The sequence below is a fragment of the Mus caroli genome, unplaced genomic scaffold (genome assembly GCF_978045245.1).
Source record: "Mus caroli unplaced genomic scaffold, Mus_caroli_1 scaffold_18, whole genome shotgun sequence".
Classification (NCBI taxonomy): domain Eukaryota; kingdom Metazoa; phylum Chordata; class Mammalia; order Rodentia; family Muridae; genus Mus; species Mus caroli.
The window spans coordinates 46,479,958-46,497,238 of NW_028227273.1; the positions used below are offsets into that span (position 1 = coordinate 46,479,958).

General features: G+C 44.9%; 1 protein-coding gene across 1 annotated transcript; it reads right to left on the minus strand.

Moving 5' to 3' along the window:
• Positions 1 to 589: 589 nt before the first annotated feature.
• Treml4 (triggering receptor expressed on myeloid cells like 4) lies at positions 590 to 11,860 on the minus strand. Its single transcript, XM_021149288.3, has 6 exons — positions 11,730 to 11,860; positions 11,182 to 11,538; positions 6,589 to 6,639; positions 6,256 to 6,337; positions 3,136 to 3,265; positions 590 to 1,574 (listed from the first exon to the last, which is right to left on the minus strand). Exons 1-6 carry the CDS (start codon positions 11,788 to 11,790, stop codon positions 1,461 to 1,463), a joined length of 795 nt encoding a protein of 264 aa, XP_021004947.1. The 5' UTR covers positions 11,791 to 11,860; the 3' UTR covers positions 590 to 1,460.
• Between the last annotated feature and the right edge of the window lie 5,421 nt (positions 11,861 to 17,281).

Genomic DNA, 17,281 nt, shown 5'->3' on the forward strand with positions numbered 1-17,281 from the left:
GGGTCCCTCAGTGTCTTAAGTTTGGACGTGCAGATTCCCGTGCAAACAATTTTGGAGACGCAAATTAACATACTACAAGCAGCCACACCAATCCAATAGCAAACACCGAACACGAACCACTAGCAGCAGCTTGGTCCAGAAGAAACCACAAGTTTCTGCTGAACTGGCAAGAATCACCCAGAATACCACGAGAAGTTCTCTCTACAAAGTGAAGCTCAATGCAGCCCAGCGCAGCCCAGCGCAGTGCAGCGCAGCCCAGCCCAGCGCAGCGCAGCCCAGCCCAGCGCAGCCCAGCCCAGCCCAGCCCAGTTAAGTGTTGCAAGGCACGAGTGACCACTCATTGCTTATGGGGTTCCATTTATCCTCTTTCCAAGCATCACACACCCTCTCAAGCATCCACTCCAGCAAAACATCACATGCCCTCTCACATGTCTGCTTCAGCAAAACATCCTCTTGTAAGGCAGCCTCCGGGAAAACATCACGTGACACAACTGAGTTTACAAAGAAACCAGAAATCTCCACTTCAAAGGAGAAATGGAGCAAAAGTGTATGCACTGATAGGATCATGTGGTTGGTATGAGCTGAAATATCTATGAAGAAACATCTATATTTTATTCTCCCACACATAACATAAAAAAAAAAAGGAATAAAATGTGATCCTGTCATAGTGGCCTTTTTATGGTTACAAGGCTGTGGTTACATTCAGCGTGTTGTTAGTAGCGTATGCCAGTATCCAGGCTCTCCTGAACGTCACTCTGGACTCTTCTTGTTTTACAGATGTGACGTTCTTTTTGTTCCCTAAGGGATTCTACCCGCCTCCTCCCACCAGCCAACCCTCCTCTTTGTATAAGCAGACTTTGTGCGGATGAAATTGCATCACTGGGTAAACCAGCACAATACTGACCCCTGGCGGTCAGCTCTGATGTGTGGCTGCATGAAGGGTCAGTTTGGGGAGGTTTTGGTCTTGTTTAAAACTCTTTTTTTCCCCCTTTAACTTCTGGACTTTCTCGGTTTGTGGTCCGCAGTACACAGCCTTTCTTGGTTCCCCGTGTTAGCCTTTAAGTTAGTCACCCCCTCATTTTAGGAAATCTAGAGCAAACCAAGAAGGTGAGCTTGTGAACGTGAGTAGAGTGGACAGGTAGGGGCCTTGTGAGTAGCTCACTTGGGAAACAGAGCCTATGAGGCTTGTGATGCCAAGGGAGGCAGGAGAGAGAGTGAGAAAAGCCTGGGGCTGGAGATCTGGGAAAGCACTTGAGCTGGGTGTTGCAGATGAACTGCCCCATGGTTGGTCCTCTTGGGGGAGGTCTGGGCTACAGGGTATACAGCTCTGAGGGTGCTCGATACTGGAGTGTCAATTAGCCCTGGCGATTTGAGGTGCAGGTCTGGCTGTTGTCTCTCGTGGGCTTGCCTGATGGCTTCGGTAGAGCTGAAGTATGGCCTGTTCTGCTTACTGGGTAGCCTTAGTACCAGTTAGCCTTCTTCTCATACCCTGAGATGTGGCTAACCGTGTCCAAGGACTTGGAGATGTGAGATAGTTTTGAAAGCTCCATCGTCTCTGCCATGTACTCTCGTCCCTGAGGAAGAAAGGAAGAAGTTTCCTAAGTGTAGCCTCTCTGTGTCTTCTTCTCTTGCCTGCCCCAGGACTGCTCTCTCATAAGTTCTTCCTCTTTCCTTCCCCTGGAGGCCTTCCTCAGGTACCTTCTGCTTTTTATTTATTTTTATTAAACTGGTAGAGAGATTTCCAACAGGGGCCCTAGGCCTCTCTCCTCCCCAGAGGATGCTTTCTGAGGAATGGGCTGAGAGCCCAAGAAATAACACTCCTATTGATCTCTGCTAAGATCTTACCCATCCATCTTCTTAGGTATATTCCCTGGGATAGTTGTGACCCCAGCTCTATTGCCCCTGTGATGTATGTTACACTAATCTACAGACATGCGCAGTTTGAGCTCACTGTGGAGCTGCCTCTGGAAGTGAGGCTCCATCATGCTCCATTGAGATAGAAGCAGGTGTGTTTCAAAGTCTTCTCCAAGCCTCTTGTCTGGGAATGGGTGAACTAACTTTAAACAGGGAGGAAGAGAACAGCAAAACGGACCAGGACTGAAAACACCATGGGCTCTCTCTCTCGTGGGCTTGCCTCCACAACCTCCTTTTTCTATAAGCCTTCTTTCCCCACTACCTCTCTGGTCAGTGGATTAGAAGGGAATTTAGAGCATTCTAGAACCCCAAATAATGTAGGTCTAGAAAAATCTAAGCCTATACTCACTCCTTTTACATTCTCATTTTTTTTTATTTCCACTTGATTTCTTTAAACCAAGGTGAACAGCCTGAAGGTTATGGCCTTAGTTAGGGTTTTATGGCGGTGAAAAGACTCATATACAAAGGGAAACATTTAATTGGGGCTAGCTTACAGTTGAAGAGATTTCGTCATTATTGTTCACAGGGAAACGACAGGGTGCTAGAGAAGGAGCCGAGGGCTCTACATTCGCCTGGCAGGCAGCAGAAGGAGACTGTGTGCCACACTGGGCGTAGCTTGAGCATATAAGACCTCAAAGCCCACAGTGACACACTTCCCCCAACAAGGCCATACCTCCTAATAGTGCCGGTCCCTAGGGGCCAAGCATTCAAATGCATGAGTCTATGTGGATCATTCCTATTCAAACCACCAGATTAATGTCGCCAGCAGAAGTTACTATTGTTTGCTGCCACCTGGTATGGAAGTGTAGAGGCAGGGAAGCTGGACTTCCAGCCACGGGAAGCGCATCCATCAAGGCAAAGCTCACCTGGGAGCCAGCTGCTGCCTCAACTTTCCTGGTTAATTTGATGGTAGCTGTACCTGCCCTATTTGCTTCTTTGTTCTTCTGTTGAAGCCTCACCCAAGGGAACACTGCTCTGCCAGGGACTCTGTCTCCTGGAAACACGGACTGGTGCCTCAATGAAGCTTCCTTCTTTTTTTTTTTTTTTCCTAGGTGTTTTAAGTGCCTTGTTTTATGATGGTTTGCTATCTCTCTGCTGTTTGGCATTTGTATTTTTTGCTTTGGCTTGCTAATAATACTCACTTGAAACTGAAAATATGGTTGTCATAGAGCATTCAGCAGCCAGACCCTATAGCGGCCCCACCCCGGTTAGGCCACTCACCTGGCCACGCCTCCAGCAAAGGAGCACACAGAAAACTGACAGCATCAGTCCCTTGAACAGGAGGAGTCCATACTGCACAGAGACCAGAAGCCCCGGGGAAGTCCAGTCAGGAGAGGAGGAACTTTGGTTTCTGGAGGCAGGAGGCAGACAGAGAAGCTTGGGTGGGGATGTCACCTGCTCCTGTGTGACCCTAGGCCATCTCCTTGTAGCTGCCTTTTATGTGTATACAGACCCTCCGTAAGCTCCGAAGGGACAATGAACGCAATCAAGAATGGAGCCCTGGGGTCCCTTAGGCCTGAGAGGAAACCAAGTTAAAAGACACCCAGTTGGAAGGGTTAAAAACCCTGGCTGGGGATCTGAACTGAACTGGGAGAAGGAACCTCCTGACCTCATTAGATAAGAAGCCACCAAGCTTATCTGGCTCAGCAGGCCAGCGAGAAGATCACAGAGAGAGTTCAGCAGGCCAGCGAGGAGATCACAGAGAGACACTTCAGGGGAACTGAGTCTCCACCTTCCTTGTCTGCTCCTTCCAAGCGCCTGGCCCCTTTGCTCACTGTGAAGGTGTGACACGGTGGTTCCTGATGATCTGACTTAGTGACACGCGTGAGTACACGAGGTTGCCCTTCAGATTTTCTGTCCCACTGATTATCTTCCTTGTTGTCTGCCGAGTCCCACTGGCTTGGCATTATTTTCCCCCATTTGAGGCCCGTAACTGGCCTGCCATGTTTGTCTTTTAATTGATTTTTTTTCCCAGTCTCTCATCTGCTTGCAAACATTTCCCATAATGTTGCTTGTTGAGTATAATCCCTCCCTCCTCCATGTAATTTGTTTAGCTTGGTCCCCACGATATACGTTTTTAATGTTTTCTGTAAAAGGTAAAAAGATTTTAAAAACTCCTCTCAGATATCCACCTGCTATTTATTCATTTATTCATTTATTTATTTATTTATTTATTTATTTATTTATTTATTTTGAGACAGGGTCTCACTATGTAGCTCTGTCTATCCTTGTTATGTAGACTAGTCTAGCCTCAAACTCACAGAAATCCACCTGCCTCTTCTTCCAGAGTGCTGGGATTAAAGGCAAGCACCACCACACCCAGCCATGTCTTTTTAAAAATTAGCTTAAGTTTATTTTTCATAGTTATGCAATTTGAATCTGCCTGAGATTCAACACTGTGTATAGTGGCAGATCTTCTACTCCTGGGGTTCATTCTTAGATTACATAGCTAGTCTTCCAAATAATGGGAGCTTGCCCCCACTGTTTATGGATATCACTATATGTTATAATCTGTCCCTGCATTTCCACAGGTCTGTTGCATGCGTCCCACCTGGTCATCTGTCCCTCTCAGTCCTGGAACTCACTCTGTAGACCAGGCTGGCCTTGAACTCCGAAATCTGCCTGCCTCTGCCTCCCGAGTGCTGGGATTAAAGGCATGTGCCACCACCACCTCGCTATTTTTTTTTTAATTTTTTTTATTTTTTAGAGAGGGTTTTATGTAGCTCAGGCCATCCTTAAACTCTCTATGTGGGGCAGGATGACCTTTACCCCCCAACCCCCTGGTCTCCACTTCTCAATACAGGGATTACAGGCATGTGTGGCCATAACAGACTCACTTCCTGTACCTGTGCTGCACTGTTCTCAGGTAACAATTTATTCTTTTTTATGTCTTGTATGAATGTTTGGCCTGCACATATGTATGTGCACCATATAAATGCCCACAGAGGCCAGAAGTAGATGTCAGACCTCAGGAACTGGAGGTATAGCCTGTTGGGGGTGCTGGGAATTAAACCCCGGCATGATCTTTATTGACCTTGTATCTGACAACATTGCCTAGCTTTCTGATGAGACTTAATGGTTGCTTGATTCAGGGGGCATTTTTTGTTTCAGGTTTTGGTATTGCTTGGTTTGTTTGTTGGATTTGGGGAAGTAGGTTGGGCTTTTTCTGTTTCTGTTTGTTGCTGGTTTTTAGAACTTGTTGTTTGTATAGCCCTGACCTTAGGAGTTGTTCTGCCATCCAGTCTGGCCTTGGTCTCACAGAGCTCTGCCTACCCCTTCCTCCCCAGTGTTGAGTGTTTCTGTATATTATCTTGGTCATGACAGCAGTGTATCTAGTGTGCTAAGACTTTTCAAAGAAACATGTATAGATTTTTATGGTCTTCATTTTAAAACTCCTCTTAATTTTTTTTTTACAATCGCACCATCTTTTCCTACTCGTGGGGGTGTGTCGGGGTCTGATGGCTTCAGGTATCCTCATTTCATTTGATGTGAAATCTCATTCTTGTTCTTTTGAGGATAATCTTTAAGTTTTCAGAATGCTTTGGTCTTGACATTCTCAAATCACGAATTAGGTCTATAGGTGTCCATTTGCCTGTCTATGTTTGTGGGAGGGAATAGTTCCTATTTCTCACAATGCCTGTATATGGGTGTGTGGTATGTGTGTGTGTGTGTGTGTGTGTGTGTGTGTGTGTGAGAGAGAGAGAGAGAGATAGAGAGAGAGAGAGAGAGAGAGAGAGAGAGAGAGAGAGAGAGAGAGAGAGAGAGAGAGAGAGCGCACTGATATATAGAATTTCCTGCTCTACCTTTTGACACAGGGGGTCTCTTACTTAACTTAAAGCTCACTGGCTGGTGAGTCTGGCTAGCCCCGGAGCCTGTGAGACCTGCCTGTCTCTGCCACCCAGCAGTGGGATCCGGGCATAGATCTACTATACCCAGCTTTGTATGTGGGTGCCAGGGACCCAAACTCAGATACTCATGCTGGCTGCTCTCATAGCAAAGACGTTCATCATTGATCCAGCTCCCTAGGCTCCTATGAGTCTTTGTTATCTGAGAGCTTCCCTTTTCTCACAATTCTGTGAACTTTGTACTGATTGTTTCCTCACATATCTCTTCCTTTACATCCTTCCTCATAGCGATTCAGATTCATTCTGATCCTCTTTGTGTTTCCTACAGATCTTCCAATGCTTAGGACCTGCTCCCCCAGCCCCCATTTCTTCTTTCTCCACCTCCGTATCTGGACCTGGGAGCGCCTCTGAAGAACTCGATGCCCAGCCATCCTGAGGATGGTCCTTCACTACAGGACTCCCAGGACTCATCCCTCTAAAAGCATCCCTGACTCACCTGTGCCCAGTGCCATTGATGGAAGAGTCAGTGGTCTCCTCGGGAGAGGAAGTCAGAACTGGGAAGGGCATAAAGATGGTGGCTGCTTAGAGGACCAGGACAGGGACCAAGACCAAGTTCCAAGAGCCATGAGAGGAAGTAGAGAAGGGTTAGATGGGTGCACAACTCACAGTCCCTCAGGCCAGGGCTAGCTACGCCTAAAATCTTTATATTTATTTATTTATTTATTTTTACATATATAAGGTCATCAACCATAAAGGCAGGCCTCCCCCATCCTTACCCTCCCGAAACTGGCTTGCTATCCCGCCCACCTTTTCCTCCTGGCAAACCTACCTGTGCTTTCTGGAAGCCAAGCAATCGTCTGTAAAGGAAGGGTTGATGGGGCTAGAAAAGAAAAGACAACTATGCATAAAAGGGAGAATGAGGTCTGGGTCCTTATCTGTGAAAGATGCAGGAGGCTCAGAGGTGACTGACTTACATATTTATGGGCTGCTGAGATAACCTGACAGCCTGACTTTGAGCCTTAGAACCCAGAGTGGAAGGAAAGAGCCAACTCCTCTGATTCCATATGTGTAACATGGTCCAAGCCTTCATACATGCAATAATAATAGTAATAGCAATAGTAATCATAATTATTATCATTATTATAATTATAAATTTAAAAAGGGGATTTCACACATCTATTCTATGCCATTTACTGTTTCAATGCTTGCATATATGGCATGACATTCAAACCAAAGTTAGCCTGTGTACTTGGCATCATTTCTTCATGGTGAAAACACTTAAAATCTTTTTATAGCCTTTTAAAAAAATAAGTAGAGGCTGGAGACATGGTTAAAAGCACTAGCTGCTCTTGCCGATATGGGATGATAGATAGTAGGTAGGGCATATAGGACCAGGGTTTGTCTCCCAGCACCCACATAGTGACTCACAACCATCCATAACTCCAGTTCCAGAGAATCCAGCATCTTCCTCTGATCTCCAAGGGCACCAAGCATATGTGTTGCACAGATATACATGCAGGCAAAACATTCATATGTATAAAATAAGATGAATAAATATTCTACATTCTTAATAACCAGAAGCAAATAGCACATTATGGTCAACTGAAGTCTGTGTAGCACAGCATTAGAATTTCTGTCCCCTTCATGTCTCTCAACAGTCTTCAGCCAAGCCCCACCCTCACTCCTCCTAGCTCCTCCCTCAGCTTCTGGTAACCACTAATCTATTCCAATGTCTATCAGATCAGTGCTTTGTTATTCTTGTTTGATAGTTTTTGAGACAGGGTTTCACTATGTACCTCTGACTTGCCTAGAACTCCCTTGGTAGACCAGGCTAGCTTTAGACTCACAGAGATCCATCTGCCTCTGCCTCCTGAATGCTGGAATTAAAGGCTTCCACTACCATACTGGATAGCATTTTTTTTTTTAAGTCAGGGTTCCATGTAGCCCAGGCTGAACTCAAACTTACTTCATAGCTCAAGATGGTGAACTTGCTATCTACCTGTCTCCACCTTCTAAGATCTGGGACCATAGGCTGGTAAGATATATAGTAGTTCCAGGCTATGTTATGATGAAAACTGTACTAATTTACATTCCCACCAGCCACACATAAAGCTTTCTCCAAGTCTTCTCCGGCACCCTTTATTGTTTGCCTTTTGGGGAAGGGCGATTTTTACAGAGTAATATGATATCGCATAATGGTTTTCGTTCATGTTTTCCTGGTAGGCAGTGACATTGAGGGGTTTTCTTGGCCATTTGGGTGCTGTTGTTTGGTTTGGTTTTGATGGCTGCTCAGATTGGCAGGGAAGCATTCTGCATAGCAGAAATCAAATCTGGCCTCCCAGTGGGAAGAGGGTTGTGGTAGACCTGACAGCACACTTTATTTCTCTCTATCTGAAGCCCTGAGTGGAACTTCCTCATTGCTTTATGGGACCCACCCAAAGGGAAGGCCCTACGGAGTCTCAGGCTCCTCAACCTGCCTGACCGTTACTCTTTCCTCCTTAATAACCTGCTCATCTTAGTTTGGAGCCAGATGGAGGAAGAGTGGGCAAGGCTATAAGAGACAAAGAGAAGATGACTGGGTAGGGTCCTGAAGGGAAAATCAAGTCTGACCCCCAAAACAGTGACAGGATGTAGGGGGGCTTAGAGCACATGTCAGGGGCTAGCAAGCTTCCTCAGATGACTTTGCCTTAGTTTAAAATTTATGATGGAACTCCAAGAGGCAAGGCCCAGGAGAAAATCATTTTAGGAAAGACTCTTGCTATTCATATGCTTTTCCTGTTGTTATCACATATATAACAATCACTAGGTATTAGCCCACCCTTTTGAGCAGATCTCTGCAGAATGATGAAAATGTACTGTCTAGTAGTGATGCTATTATAGACAAATAGATGATTTCTTTATCCTCAATGACGATCCTATAAGAATTCCTAAATTTATAGTAATTATTAAACTCTTTTAATAACACTATTAACTCCTTGCGATAGCCAAAACTGCAGTGAGAACTCTACCGGTCTTCAGTGTCACTAGTTAATTGCTGCAGCTATTCTACTTCTCAGTGCACATTCCAAGAGGTTGTAAAACCATTAACCAAAGGTTTTTTTTTTTAAAAAAGGGAACTAATGATTTATTATAGGTGGTAGGACAGAAGATAAAATAGCGACTAGGTTTATCTATACAAATCTTCACTAACAACTTAGTTATGGTTTTTAACTCTCCATGAATCTGTGGAGCTGTGACTGGTGTTTAACCAGATAATTACTCTTTTTTTTTTATAATTTACTCTTTTTTTTTTTTAACAAGGTTGTTTATTTCTTTCAAGATTTATTTATTTATTATATGTAAGTACACTGTAGCTGTCTTCAGACACTCCAGAAGAGAGAGTCAGATCTCGTTACGGATGGTTGTGAGCCACCATGTGGTTGCTGGGATTTGAACTCCGGACCTTCGGAAGAACAGTCGGGTGTTCTTACCCACTGAGCCATCTCACCAGCCCCAGATAATTACTCTTAATGGATATGCATGTAAACATCTCTGTTGTAAACTTCCATTTTGATTTATGATTGGAGCTTATGTTTAAACATGTGATGACCTTTTAAGCATGTGATCACCATGTATTCTGAAAACTGTTTAAAGTGCTGAGGACAAAGAGAAGAGTCAGAACTGAGCTGAGGAGAACTTTTTAGACAGCATTTTTTTTTTAGACATGATCTGAACAGAGCTTCTTAGAACAGAACTGAGGATAATTTTTTAGTCAGGACACAAGAGAGGTTTTTAGACAGAACTGAACTTCAGTAAGAACTTGAAGTAAAGGCACAACATTGGAGAAAAGGCATTAAGAGTAAGAGCATTACTGTGGCACCAGAGTAGGAGGAGAGCAAGAGTAAAGGGAGAGTGCAGAGTGCAATAATTTAGAAACTATAGGCAGCATAAAAAACTAAGAGAGCAATGAGCAGAATGCAGAAGAAAAGAGGGAATGAGGAAGGAGCTGCTGAGAGAGCAGAAGGAACAGGCAGACTTTTCCTTACCATGGGACAGAATAGGTCCTTTCTTAAGAACAAGGCAGGCTTAGTCTTATTAAAAGGAACAAAGCTTTCTTCTTTAAAACCTGGGTTTAATTCATTTAGCATTGAAAGGGTAAGAGCTTTTTCTTTCTCTATGCAGTAAAGATTGGAGCTCATTTTTCATCCAGAGTGAGTAAATTCTTTCTGAACTGTTGCTTGCTCTTTTGCTCCAAATGCATATGTAACTATGGATTTGTGTGTGTGTGTAAGTGTGTGTAACTGTGAGAATGTATGAAACTTGGACCCAACTGGTTTGAATGGAAATGTGTAAATAAATGTGCATGTGGGAATCTGTGTTTGTATTTATGTGAGTTTATGCATATTTGCTTATGTAAAAGTTTTTTCCTTCCATGAGCATGATTCTCTTCTCCTGGTTCAATAGAAGTAAGTTTATTGCTCCAAACTTCCCCTAGCCTGACAAATGAGAGACATCTAGAACAAGGTAGCAATCTCTAGCAATTAACCCTTTACTTCATCTCCTGCTGTGTTAGGATGAGGTGCTAAATGCCAGAGACTGCAGTTTCTGGCCTCAGAGGACACAGAAGGCAGCTCAGCTACAGTAGCAAAGTAACTTAGACTTAGACAAGTCAACTTTTTATTATTCTACAACAACTCTAAGTATCTCGCAAGACAAAAGTCTTACCCTATGCCAATGCTTTTCCCCCTCTGCTGACTCAAGGAGAAGCGAGAACAAAAAAAGAGGACCATGCCAGGGTTGGCCCCTGGTAAGGAAGACCTCAGGGGCCCTTGTGCCAGTAGAAATTTGTACCTCAGGTCTGCCTAAGTAAGAAAGCAAGTAGGAGGGCTGGAGAGATAGCTCAGCCATTGAGAACACAGTCTCTTGCAGAGAATCTGAGTTTGGTTCCAAGCATCCACATTGATTGGTTCACAGCAACGTATGACTCTAGCTGCAAGAGGCTCCTAGTCTCTGGTTTCAGTGGGCACTGGGACACATGTGGCATGTGCCCATGAGTGCACATAATTTAAAATAAAAGCATTCCAACTTTTTTTTTTTTTTTTGAGACAGAGTCTCACTATATAGCTCTGGCTGGCCTGGACCTCACTATTTAGACTAGGCTGGCCTCGAACTCAGATCCACCTGTCTCTCCTCCCAAATGTTGGGATTAAAGTTACTCAATGCTAGTGTAAACTAACTAAGAGTCAGAGAGAGACTCCAAGTGCCTACCCCATGAAACCTAAACATTCTTTCTCAATGAGGAGCCAAGCATGACCGAGATGGGAAACTATCTCTCCTCAGTCAGATCAGGTGTCAAGATTAGGGGGTCATGAAGAGAAGGGATCAGGGATATGTATTGCGCTTGGTCTGTAGAAGAGGGTTGTATCCCCAAGAAAGGCCTTACCTGGCGACACCACCAGGCTGATGTTTCTGAGAACAGTTACTTCTCTGAGGGAAGGATAATATGGACCACACCAGTAGAACGCTGAGTCATCCTCTGTTAGTTGAGTCATGGTGACGGTGAAGAAGCCAGCTTCAGGATCATCCCAGATTGTGTGCTGTAATTCCCTGGCTGCTTTCCGAGGCTCAGAGGTAGTGACCACTCTCGTACATTTACTTGGGGCTGTTTGCCGACACCACGTTTTCAGCACATAGGGCCCCTCCTTAGGCTTGTACTGGCACTGCACGGAGAGGTTCTGTCCTACCATTCTATGAAGCTCTTCAGATATAACTGTGGACCCCCAGACACCTGGACAACAAACTGTCAGGTCAGAGGTCAGAGCTCTAGCTGTATGCATTTGTTTCTGGGGCTAGGGAAGCCAAGAGGCAATGACTTCCAACACTCAGACGCACAACATGGCCCCAAAGCCAGCCCTGGTCACAGGGTCAGCCTGGTTCCTTGTCCTTTTATCTATCCTACCTCTCAAACCCTTGTACACTGAATCATCTCACCTGAGGCCAGGAACACCAGCTGCACAGGGACCAGGAGCAGTTGTGAGTACCTCCAGGCCATACCAGTCCAGATTCTGTCAGTAGAGGAGAGGAGAAAAAGAGGAGACCTCTGAACTAGGCAAGAGTCTTCCCCTAAGTCTCAACATCTGTGAGATGTAAGAACCAAAAAAGATGAGAGCTTTGATTGGGGAAGTAGCCAGTCTGGGAAGGCGGGCTTATGGACCCATAAGAGGAACAGTGGCCAGGCCTGGACTGGGGACTCCTAACTGCAGGGTCCATCTCTGGCCCTCACTCTTCACCCCTGCTTATCCGTGTCCCATCTCAGCCATTCCACACACCACCCACCAATCACACTCCTCCATTATTGCTACAAAAAAAAATACTGTAGAAAACAATATGAGAAGTAAGAGGCCTGTTCCTCTTTTCTTTTTCCCTGAGAAAGGTCAAAGGTCCCTAGAGGTGTGCCCAGAGTCCTGGGAATCCCCATCACTAAGATAAGTCAGGGTCCTCACCTCCAGTATGTTGTCATCCTGGAAGGTTTGTAAGCCACCAGACTCCAATGCCAGAGTGTAAGAATGGTCCCTTGGAAAGGGGGAAGGGGGGCTACTGGGAGGTAGAGAACAATGAGAAAGAATTGTCAGAAGGGAGGTCAAGAGGGAGGGACCTCTTAAGGGTGAGAAAGGAAGCAAGGGAGTTCATGACCATGTTAAAGGACGTGTGAGTGGGAGAGTGAAACTATGAGAAAAATTATCTCTCATTAACATCTCACCTGCAAAACTGTGTGGAAGAAAGGGTGGCCCAGGCTGGGTCTCCAGGGTTTAAACCTAGCCCGACCAGAAAACAGGCTGCCTTTCACGGTCCCACAGACTGTCAAGATCTGAGAGACTGAAAGTGGAGTCAACAATCAGTAGCAACCAGTTAGGGAAGGCATATGCACACCACATCAAGGGAACCTCAAGGCTTTCACTGGCGAGCCCACAGTAGCAGCTGGGATACCACTGGCCATCAGAACACCTAAATTCTTATTGGTCTTCATGCATCTGCTCCACTCCCAGGGACTCTAAGGACCTCCTATGTAGCAGTTGACGGATGGAGATGGCAAAGCAAAGAATAAAAAAATCTAATGACCCTGCCTTGTACTTATGAGGGAACCAGAAGTGTGGGATATGAACGTCATTTGTTTGAGTTGGTTTGCAGAGCTGGAAATCAAACCTAGGGCCTTGTACATGCTAGTAAAAGAATGGCTCGCCATTCCACCAAGCTACATCCCCAGCCAAAGCTTTAGTTATAAGCTCAATCTTATCTCCCCTGAATTATTAAACTGAAGGTAGTATTGGAATCAAATTTTTTCTAACGTTGTCACACAAGAGACTGAAGCAGTTAAGAAAAAGCATGTGTTGCTTTTGGAGCCAGGGTTCAGCTCCTGATGGCCATGTCAGGGGGGCTAACAACCACCTCTTACCGCAGTTCCAGGGGATCTGACGCTCTCTTCTGGCCTCCTCGGGCATCCATATGTACAAATCCATACAGAGACACACTTATTCATAAGTAAAAACAAGTCTTTTTTTTTTTTTTATACTCTACACAAGATATTTAGGAAAATACTTTCTTCTTCATGGAGAACATTGAGATGCATCATTATACATTTGTCAGTATCCAGAGAGTGCAAGACACCAACAGTAGATCCTAAAGAAGCTAGTCTGAGCTGATAGTACCATGTCAGTGTGAGTTTACCCAGTGTAGCAAATGCACTGTTCTGGAGGGACAGTGTGGTAAAGGGAAGATCTGTGCATGGGGAAAGGCTGGGAGGGAAGGTTTTTTGTTTGTTTGGTTTTGTTTTTAGCTTCCTTTCATTTCTATAATAAAATGTACTAACAAAAGCAACTTCAAGAAAAAAGCCCTGATTTGGGCTCAGAGTTTGAGAACATAGCCTATTGAACTGGGGAAGTTAAAGTAGCAAGAACTTGAAACAGCTTGTCACATCGCAGCCACAGTCAAGAAGCAGAGAACAATGAATGCATGTCTCCTCGTGTTCAGCTCACTCTCTCATTTCCCGTAATCCAGAATCCCCTGCCTAGGGAGTCATCATGTACCCATTGGACAGCTGTTAGATTGATCGGGATGATCTATAACTCCAGTCCCAGGCTGTCTGAGGCCCCTTTCTGGCCTCCATGAGCACTGTGCACACATGGTACATAGACAGGCACACAGACAAAACACTCATACACTATACAACATTTTTTATCTAATTTTTTTGTGGTACTGCCTTCTGCCTCTCTGCTGAGGGTGTCCGGATACTGCAGGCATGCTGACCCAGAGGAAGCACAGCAAAAGCCAGAATGGGAAGTCCCACAGCTTGTGTTTCCCTTTGGGGCATCAAATGCTTAAATGAAGCAGCTCTCTGAGAGGATCTTTGCTTGGTTATATTACTTTATTGGGGGTGGATGTGGGTACACACACTTTATTCAGAGTGAACTAGGGATTCTATACCTCTTGGGGGAAGGGCTTGAGAATACCCAGGAAGGGAAGGTCATTGACTGAAGGCTCAAGGCTATCTAGATACCTCATTAGCATGGAGAGGGACTCCAGGTATGCCACATGACTGAGTGGCTCTACTCCTGCCATTCTGAAATCTCTGGGATTCCTGGGATTTGAGCTCCCCAGCCTTACCAGTTCTTATGCCTGTCTGGTAGCACATTCCCAAATGCCCTACAGCTTTTAATGTGTATTCCCACATCTATTACTCACTACCCTGTGGCTATGAAAAGACACTGTGACTAAGGCAACTTATAAAGACATTTCATTGAAGATTTGCTTAGTTTCAGGGGCTTAGTCATCATGGCAGGGAGCATGGAGGCAGGCAGGCATGGTGTGGCCATGATAGCTAAGAGCTTCATCCTGGTCCATAGGCAGAGAGAGAAAGAGAAAGGCAGAGAGACAGAGGCAGAGAGAGGCAAAGAGACCGAGACAGAGACATAAAGAGAAAGAGACAGAGAGAGATAGAGACAGGCAGAGAGACAAAAACAGAGACAGAGACTAGGCCTGATATGGGATTTTGGAACCTCAAAGTTCACCACCCAATGACACACTTCCTCCGACAAGGCCACACCTCCTAATCCTTTTCAAATAGTGTCACTTCCTGATGACTACACATTCAAATATTTGAGCCAATGGACCATTCTTAGTCAAAACTCCCACTTTCCACACCCTGCCCCCCTAGACTTGTGGCCAAATCATAACGTAGAAATTGTTTCAGTCCAACTTCAAAAGTTGGACCCATAGGCTATCGCAATCTCAATATTGTTTAAAAGTCCAAAGTTTAACTTTTTTTTCCTGAGACTAATGGCAATTTCTTGCTGTAATCCCTTATAAAATCAAAACCAAGAAGCAGAGCAAATGCTCCCAACACACAATGGCATAGGACAAACCTTACCATTCCAACATGGAGAAAGGGAGAAGTCTGAACCAAAGCAAGACCAAAAACCAGCCAGACAAACCCCAAATTTTGCATCTTCATGCCTGATGTCCAAGTGGCAGGTATCCCACAACTTGGAATCTCCAACACAATCCAGGCTTCATCTTCACAGCTTCATACAATGGGCATCTCTGGGCATCCATGCAGACACACTCTTGACATATACCTACCCTTAGCAGCTTTCCTTAGCCAAGGAGGGAGATTCTACAACCCCTTTCTTGTATCCTTGATTCTAAATCAAGAACCATGTGACTAAAGCTGTCAAGCTCTGTTGCTTGCTATAGCTGGACCATAGGCCTTTCATTCAGTTACATCTGTATCAGTTACATCTGTATCAGTTACATCTGTATCAGTTACATCTGTATCAGTTACATCTGTATCAGTTACATTTGTATCAGGTTTCTGCTGTTGATGGCTTCCTTCATGCTTACGCTTTTCTTTAATTCTGCTTCACATGTTGGAAGCTTAGCTGAGTACGTCTTACCCTGAGGTCACCACTTAGCCTACTTAGTATCAGGCTTTTCTTTAAACCTTTGTTTTGTTTTGTTTTGTTTTGTTTTGTTTTGTTTTGTTTTGTTTTGTTTTGTTTTGTTTTGTTGTTGAGACAGGGTTTCTCTGTGTGGCCCTGGATACCCTAGAACTGGCCCTGTAGACCAAGGTGGCCACAAACTCAGAGATCTACCTCACTCAGGTGCCTGAGTGTTGGAATTAAAAGAACGGCCGACCACATCTGGATTTCTCTAAACTTTTTATCTCCCTAAGTGCTGAACTTACCTTAATTACACTTCTTGGAACTCCTTTTTTTTCTGCAAACAGACCATTTTGTATTTCTTTTTTCCAACATACTCCTTTTCTGTAGGGTTGTTGTCCTACATCCACTCTGCCACAGGGCATGGCTGCTTGGGGAGGTGGGATGCGGAGAGTTTGACTGTGCTTGTCCCATGCCATCACCACCAGGGCTGGTGCTGGGCAGTAGGAAAACCCCAAGATACCACACAGCTCTGCTGGGAACAGCATCTAGCCCCAGTCTGGGCAGCAGGGCTGGGGGAGGGGAGAGCTCCCTCTAGTCCCAGTGGTAATTATTGGCTTGGTAATTGTCCTTGGCTTGTCAGATACAGGCTTGGTGGCCATTGTGGCTGGGAGCTCAGAGAGACCTTCTATGAAAAGAGGCAGTTCATGCTTCCAAACAGTTTATTGTTGTGGCAGAAAATAGATAAATAAACCCATATCCCACTTCTCAGGGTGGGCCTGAGATTAAATACCTTTTGCAGGGAGGACTGTCTGGGAGAGGAAGTTTATTAGCAAGGCCCTTCAGACCTCTAGGTACCTCATTAGCATGGAGAACAATGTTTTGAGCCTGTTTAACTGTGGTCAGGTCTCTTTTCCTATTGTCTTGGTCTGAGATGTTAGGGATAACTCATCTATATGTAGAAGGACTTGGGATATATGCCCATACAAGACTGATGGCCACAAATCTCTCTGGGGCAGGGAGCTGCAGCTATGTGAGAGGGGTCTGGTGCCAGGAGCAGGAGAAGCTCCTACCATCCCTTCAGGGTCTTTAGGGCTTCAAGCAGTGGCCAATAACAACCACACTCTACAGTTGACATTAGGCTGTCTTGAAATCTCCTCTGCCAACACCATTAATCCAAAGCCCTTTAATTTAGCCCCAGGCAGATTTTTGGAACAAAGGAAAAAGCAGCCACATTCTTTGCAAAAACATCACAAGAAAAGTCTCCAGGTCACTTGTGTACATTCTTCTCCTCTGAAACCTTTTAATCTCAGCCCCCACAGTTCCAGTTTACCCTCAGCACTGTCTTCAACACTCCTACTAGGATGTCCCCTTAAGCCACACTTAAAGTATCCAACTGCTTTTCAAGTTGGAAGTCTTCTATATTCTTCCAAAAAAACATCATGGTCAGGTCTGTCACTGCAATACCCCATTTTCTGGTCTTACATCAAATAAATAGACAAGATAACCTTTTATAGACACTCTCAAGACTTAATCTTAATCTAGACAATCCCTCACAGATATGCCTGGAGGCTTGTTTTCTATGAGATTTTATATTGCATCATGTGA

Excerpts from the sequence above, each read along its gene's own strand:
- Treml4 (XM_021149288.3), bottom strand. The coding sequence starts at position 11,790 with ATGGCCTGGAGGTACTCACAACTGCTCCTGGTCCCTGTGCAGCTGGTG. Across the intron at positions 3,266-6,255 it reads ATCAATGGCACTGGGCACAG|AAACCAAAGTTCCTCCTCTC; the intron begins GTGAGTCAGGGA and ends TCCTGCCTCCAG. Across the intron at positions 1,575-3,135 it reads TTTGCTGGAGGCGTGGCCAG|GGACGAGAGTACATGGCAGA; the intron begins GTGAGTGGCCTA and ends TTTCTTCCTCAG.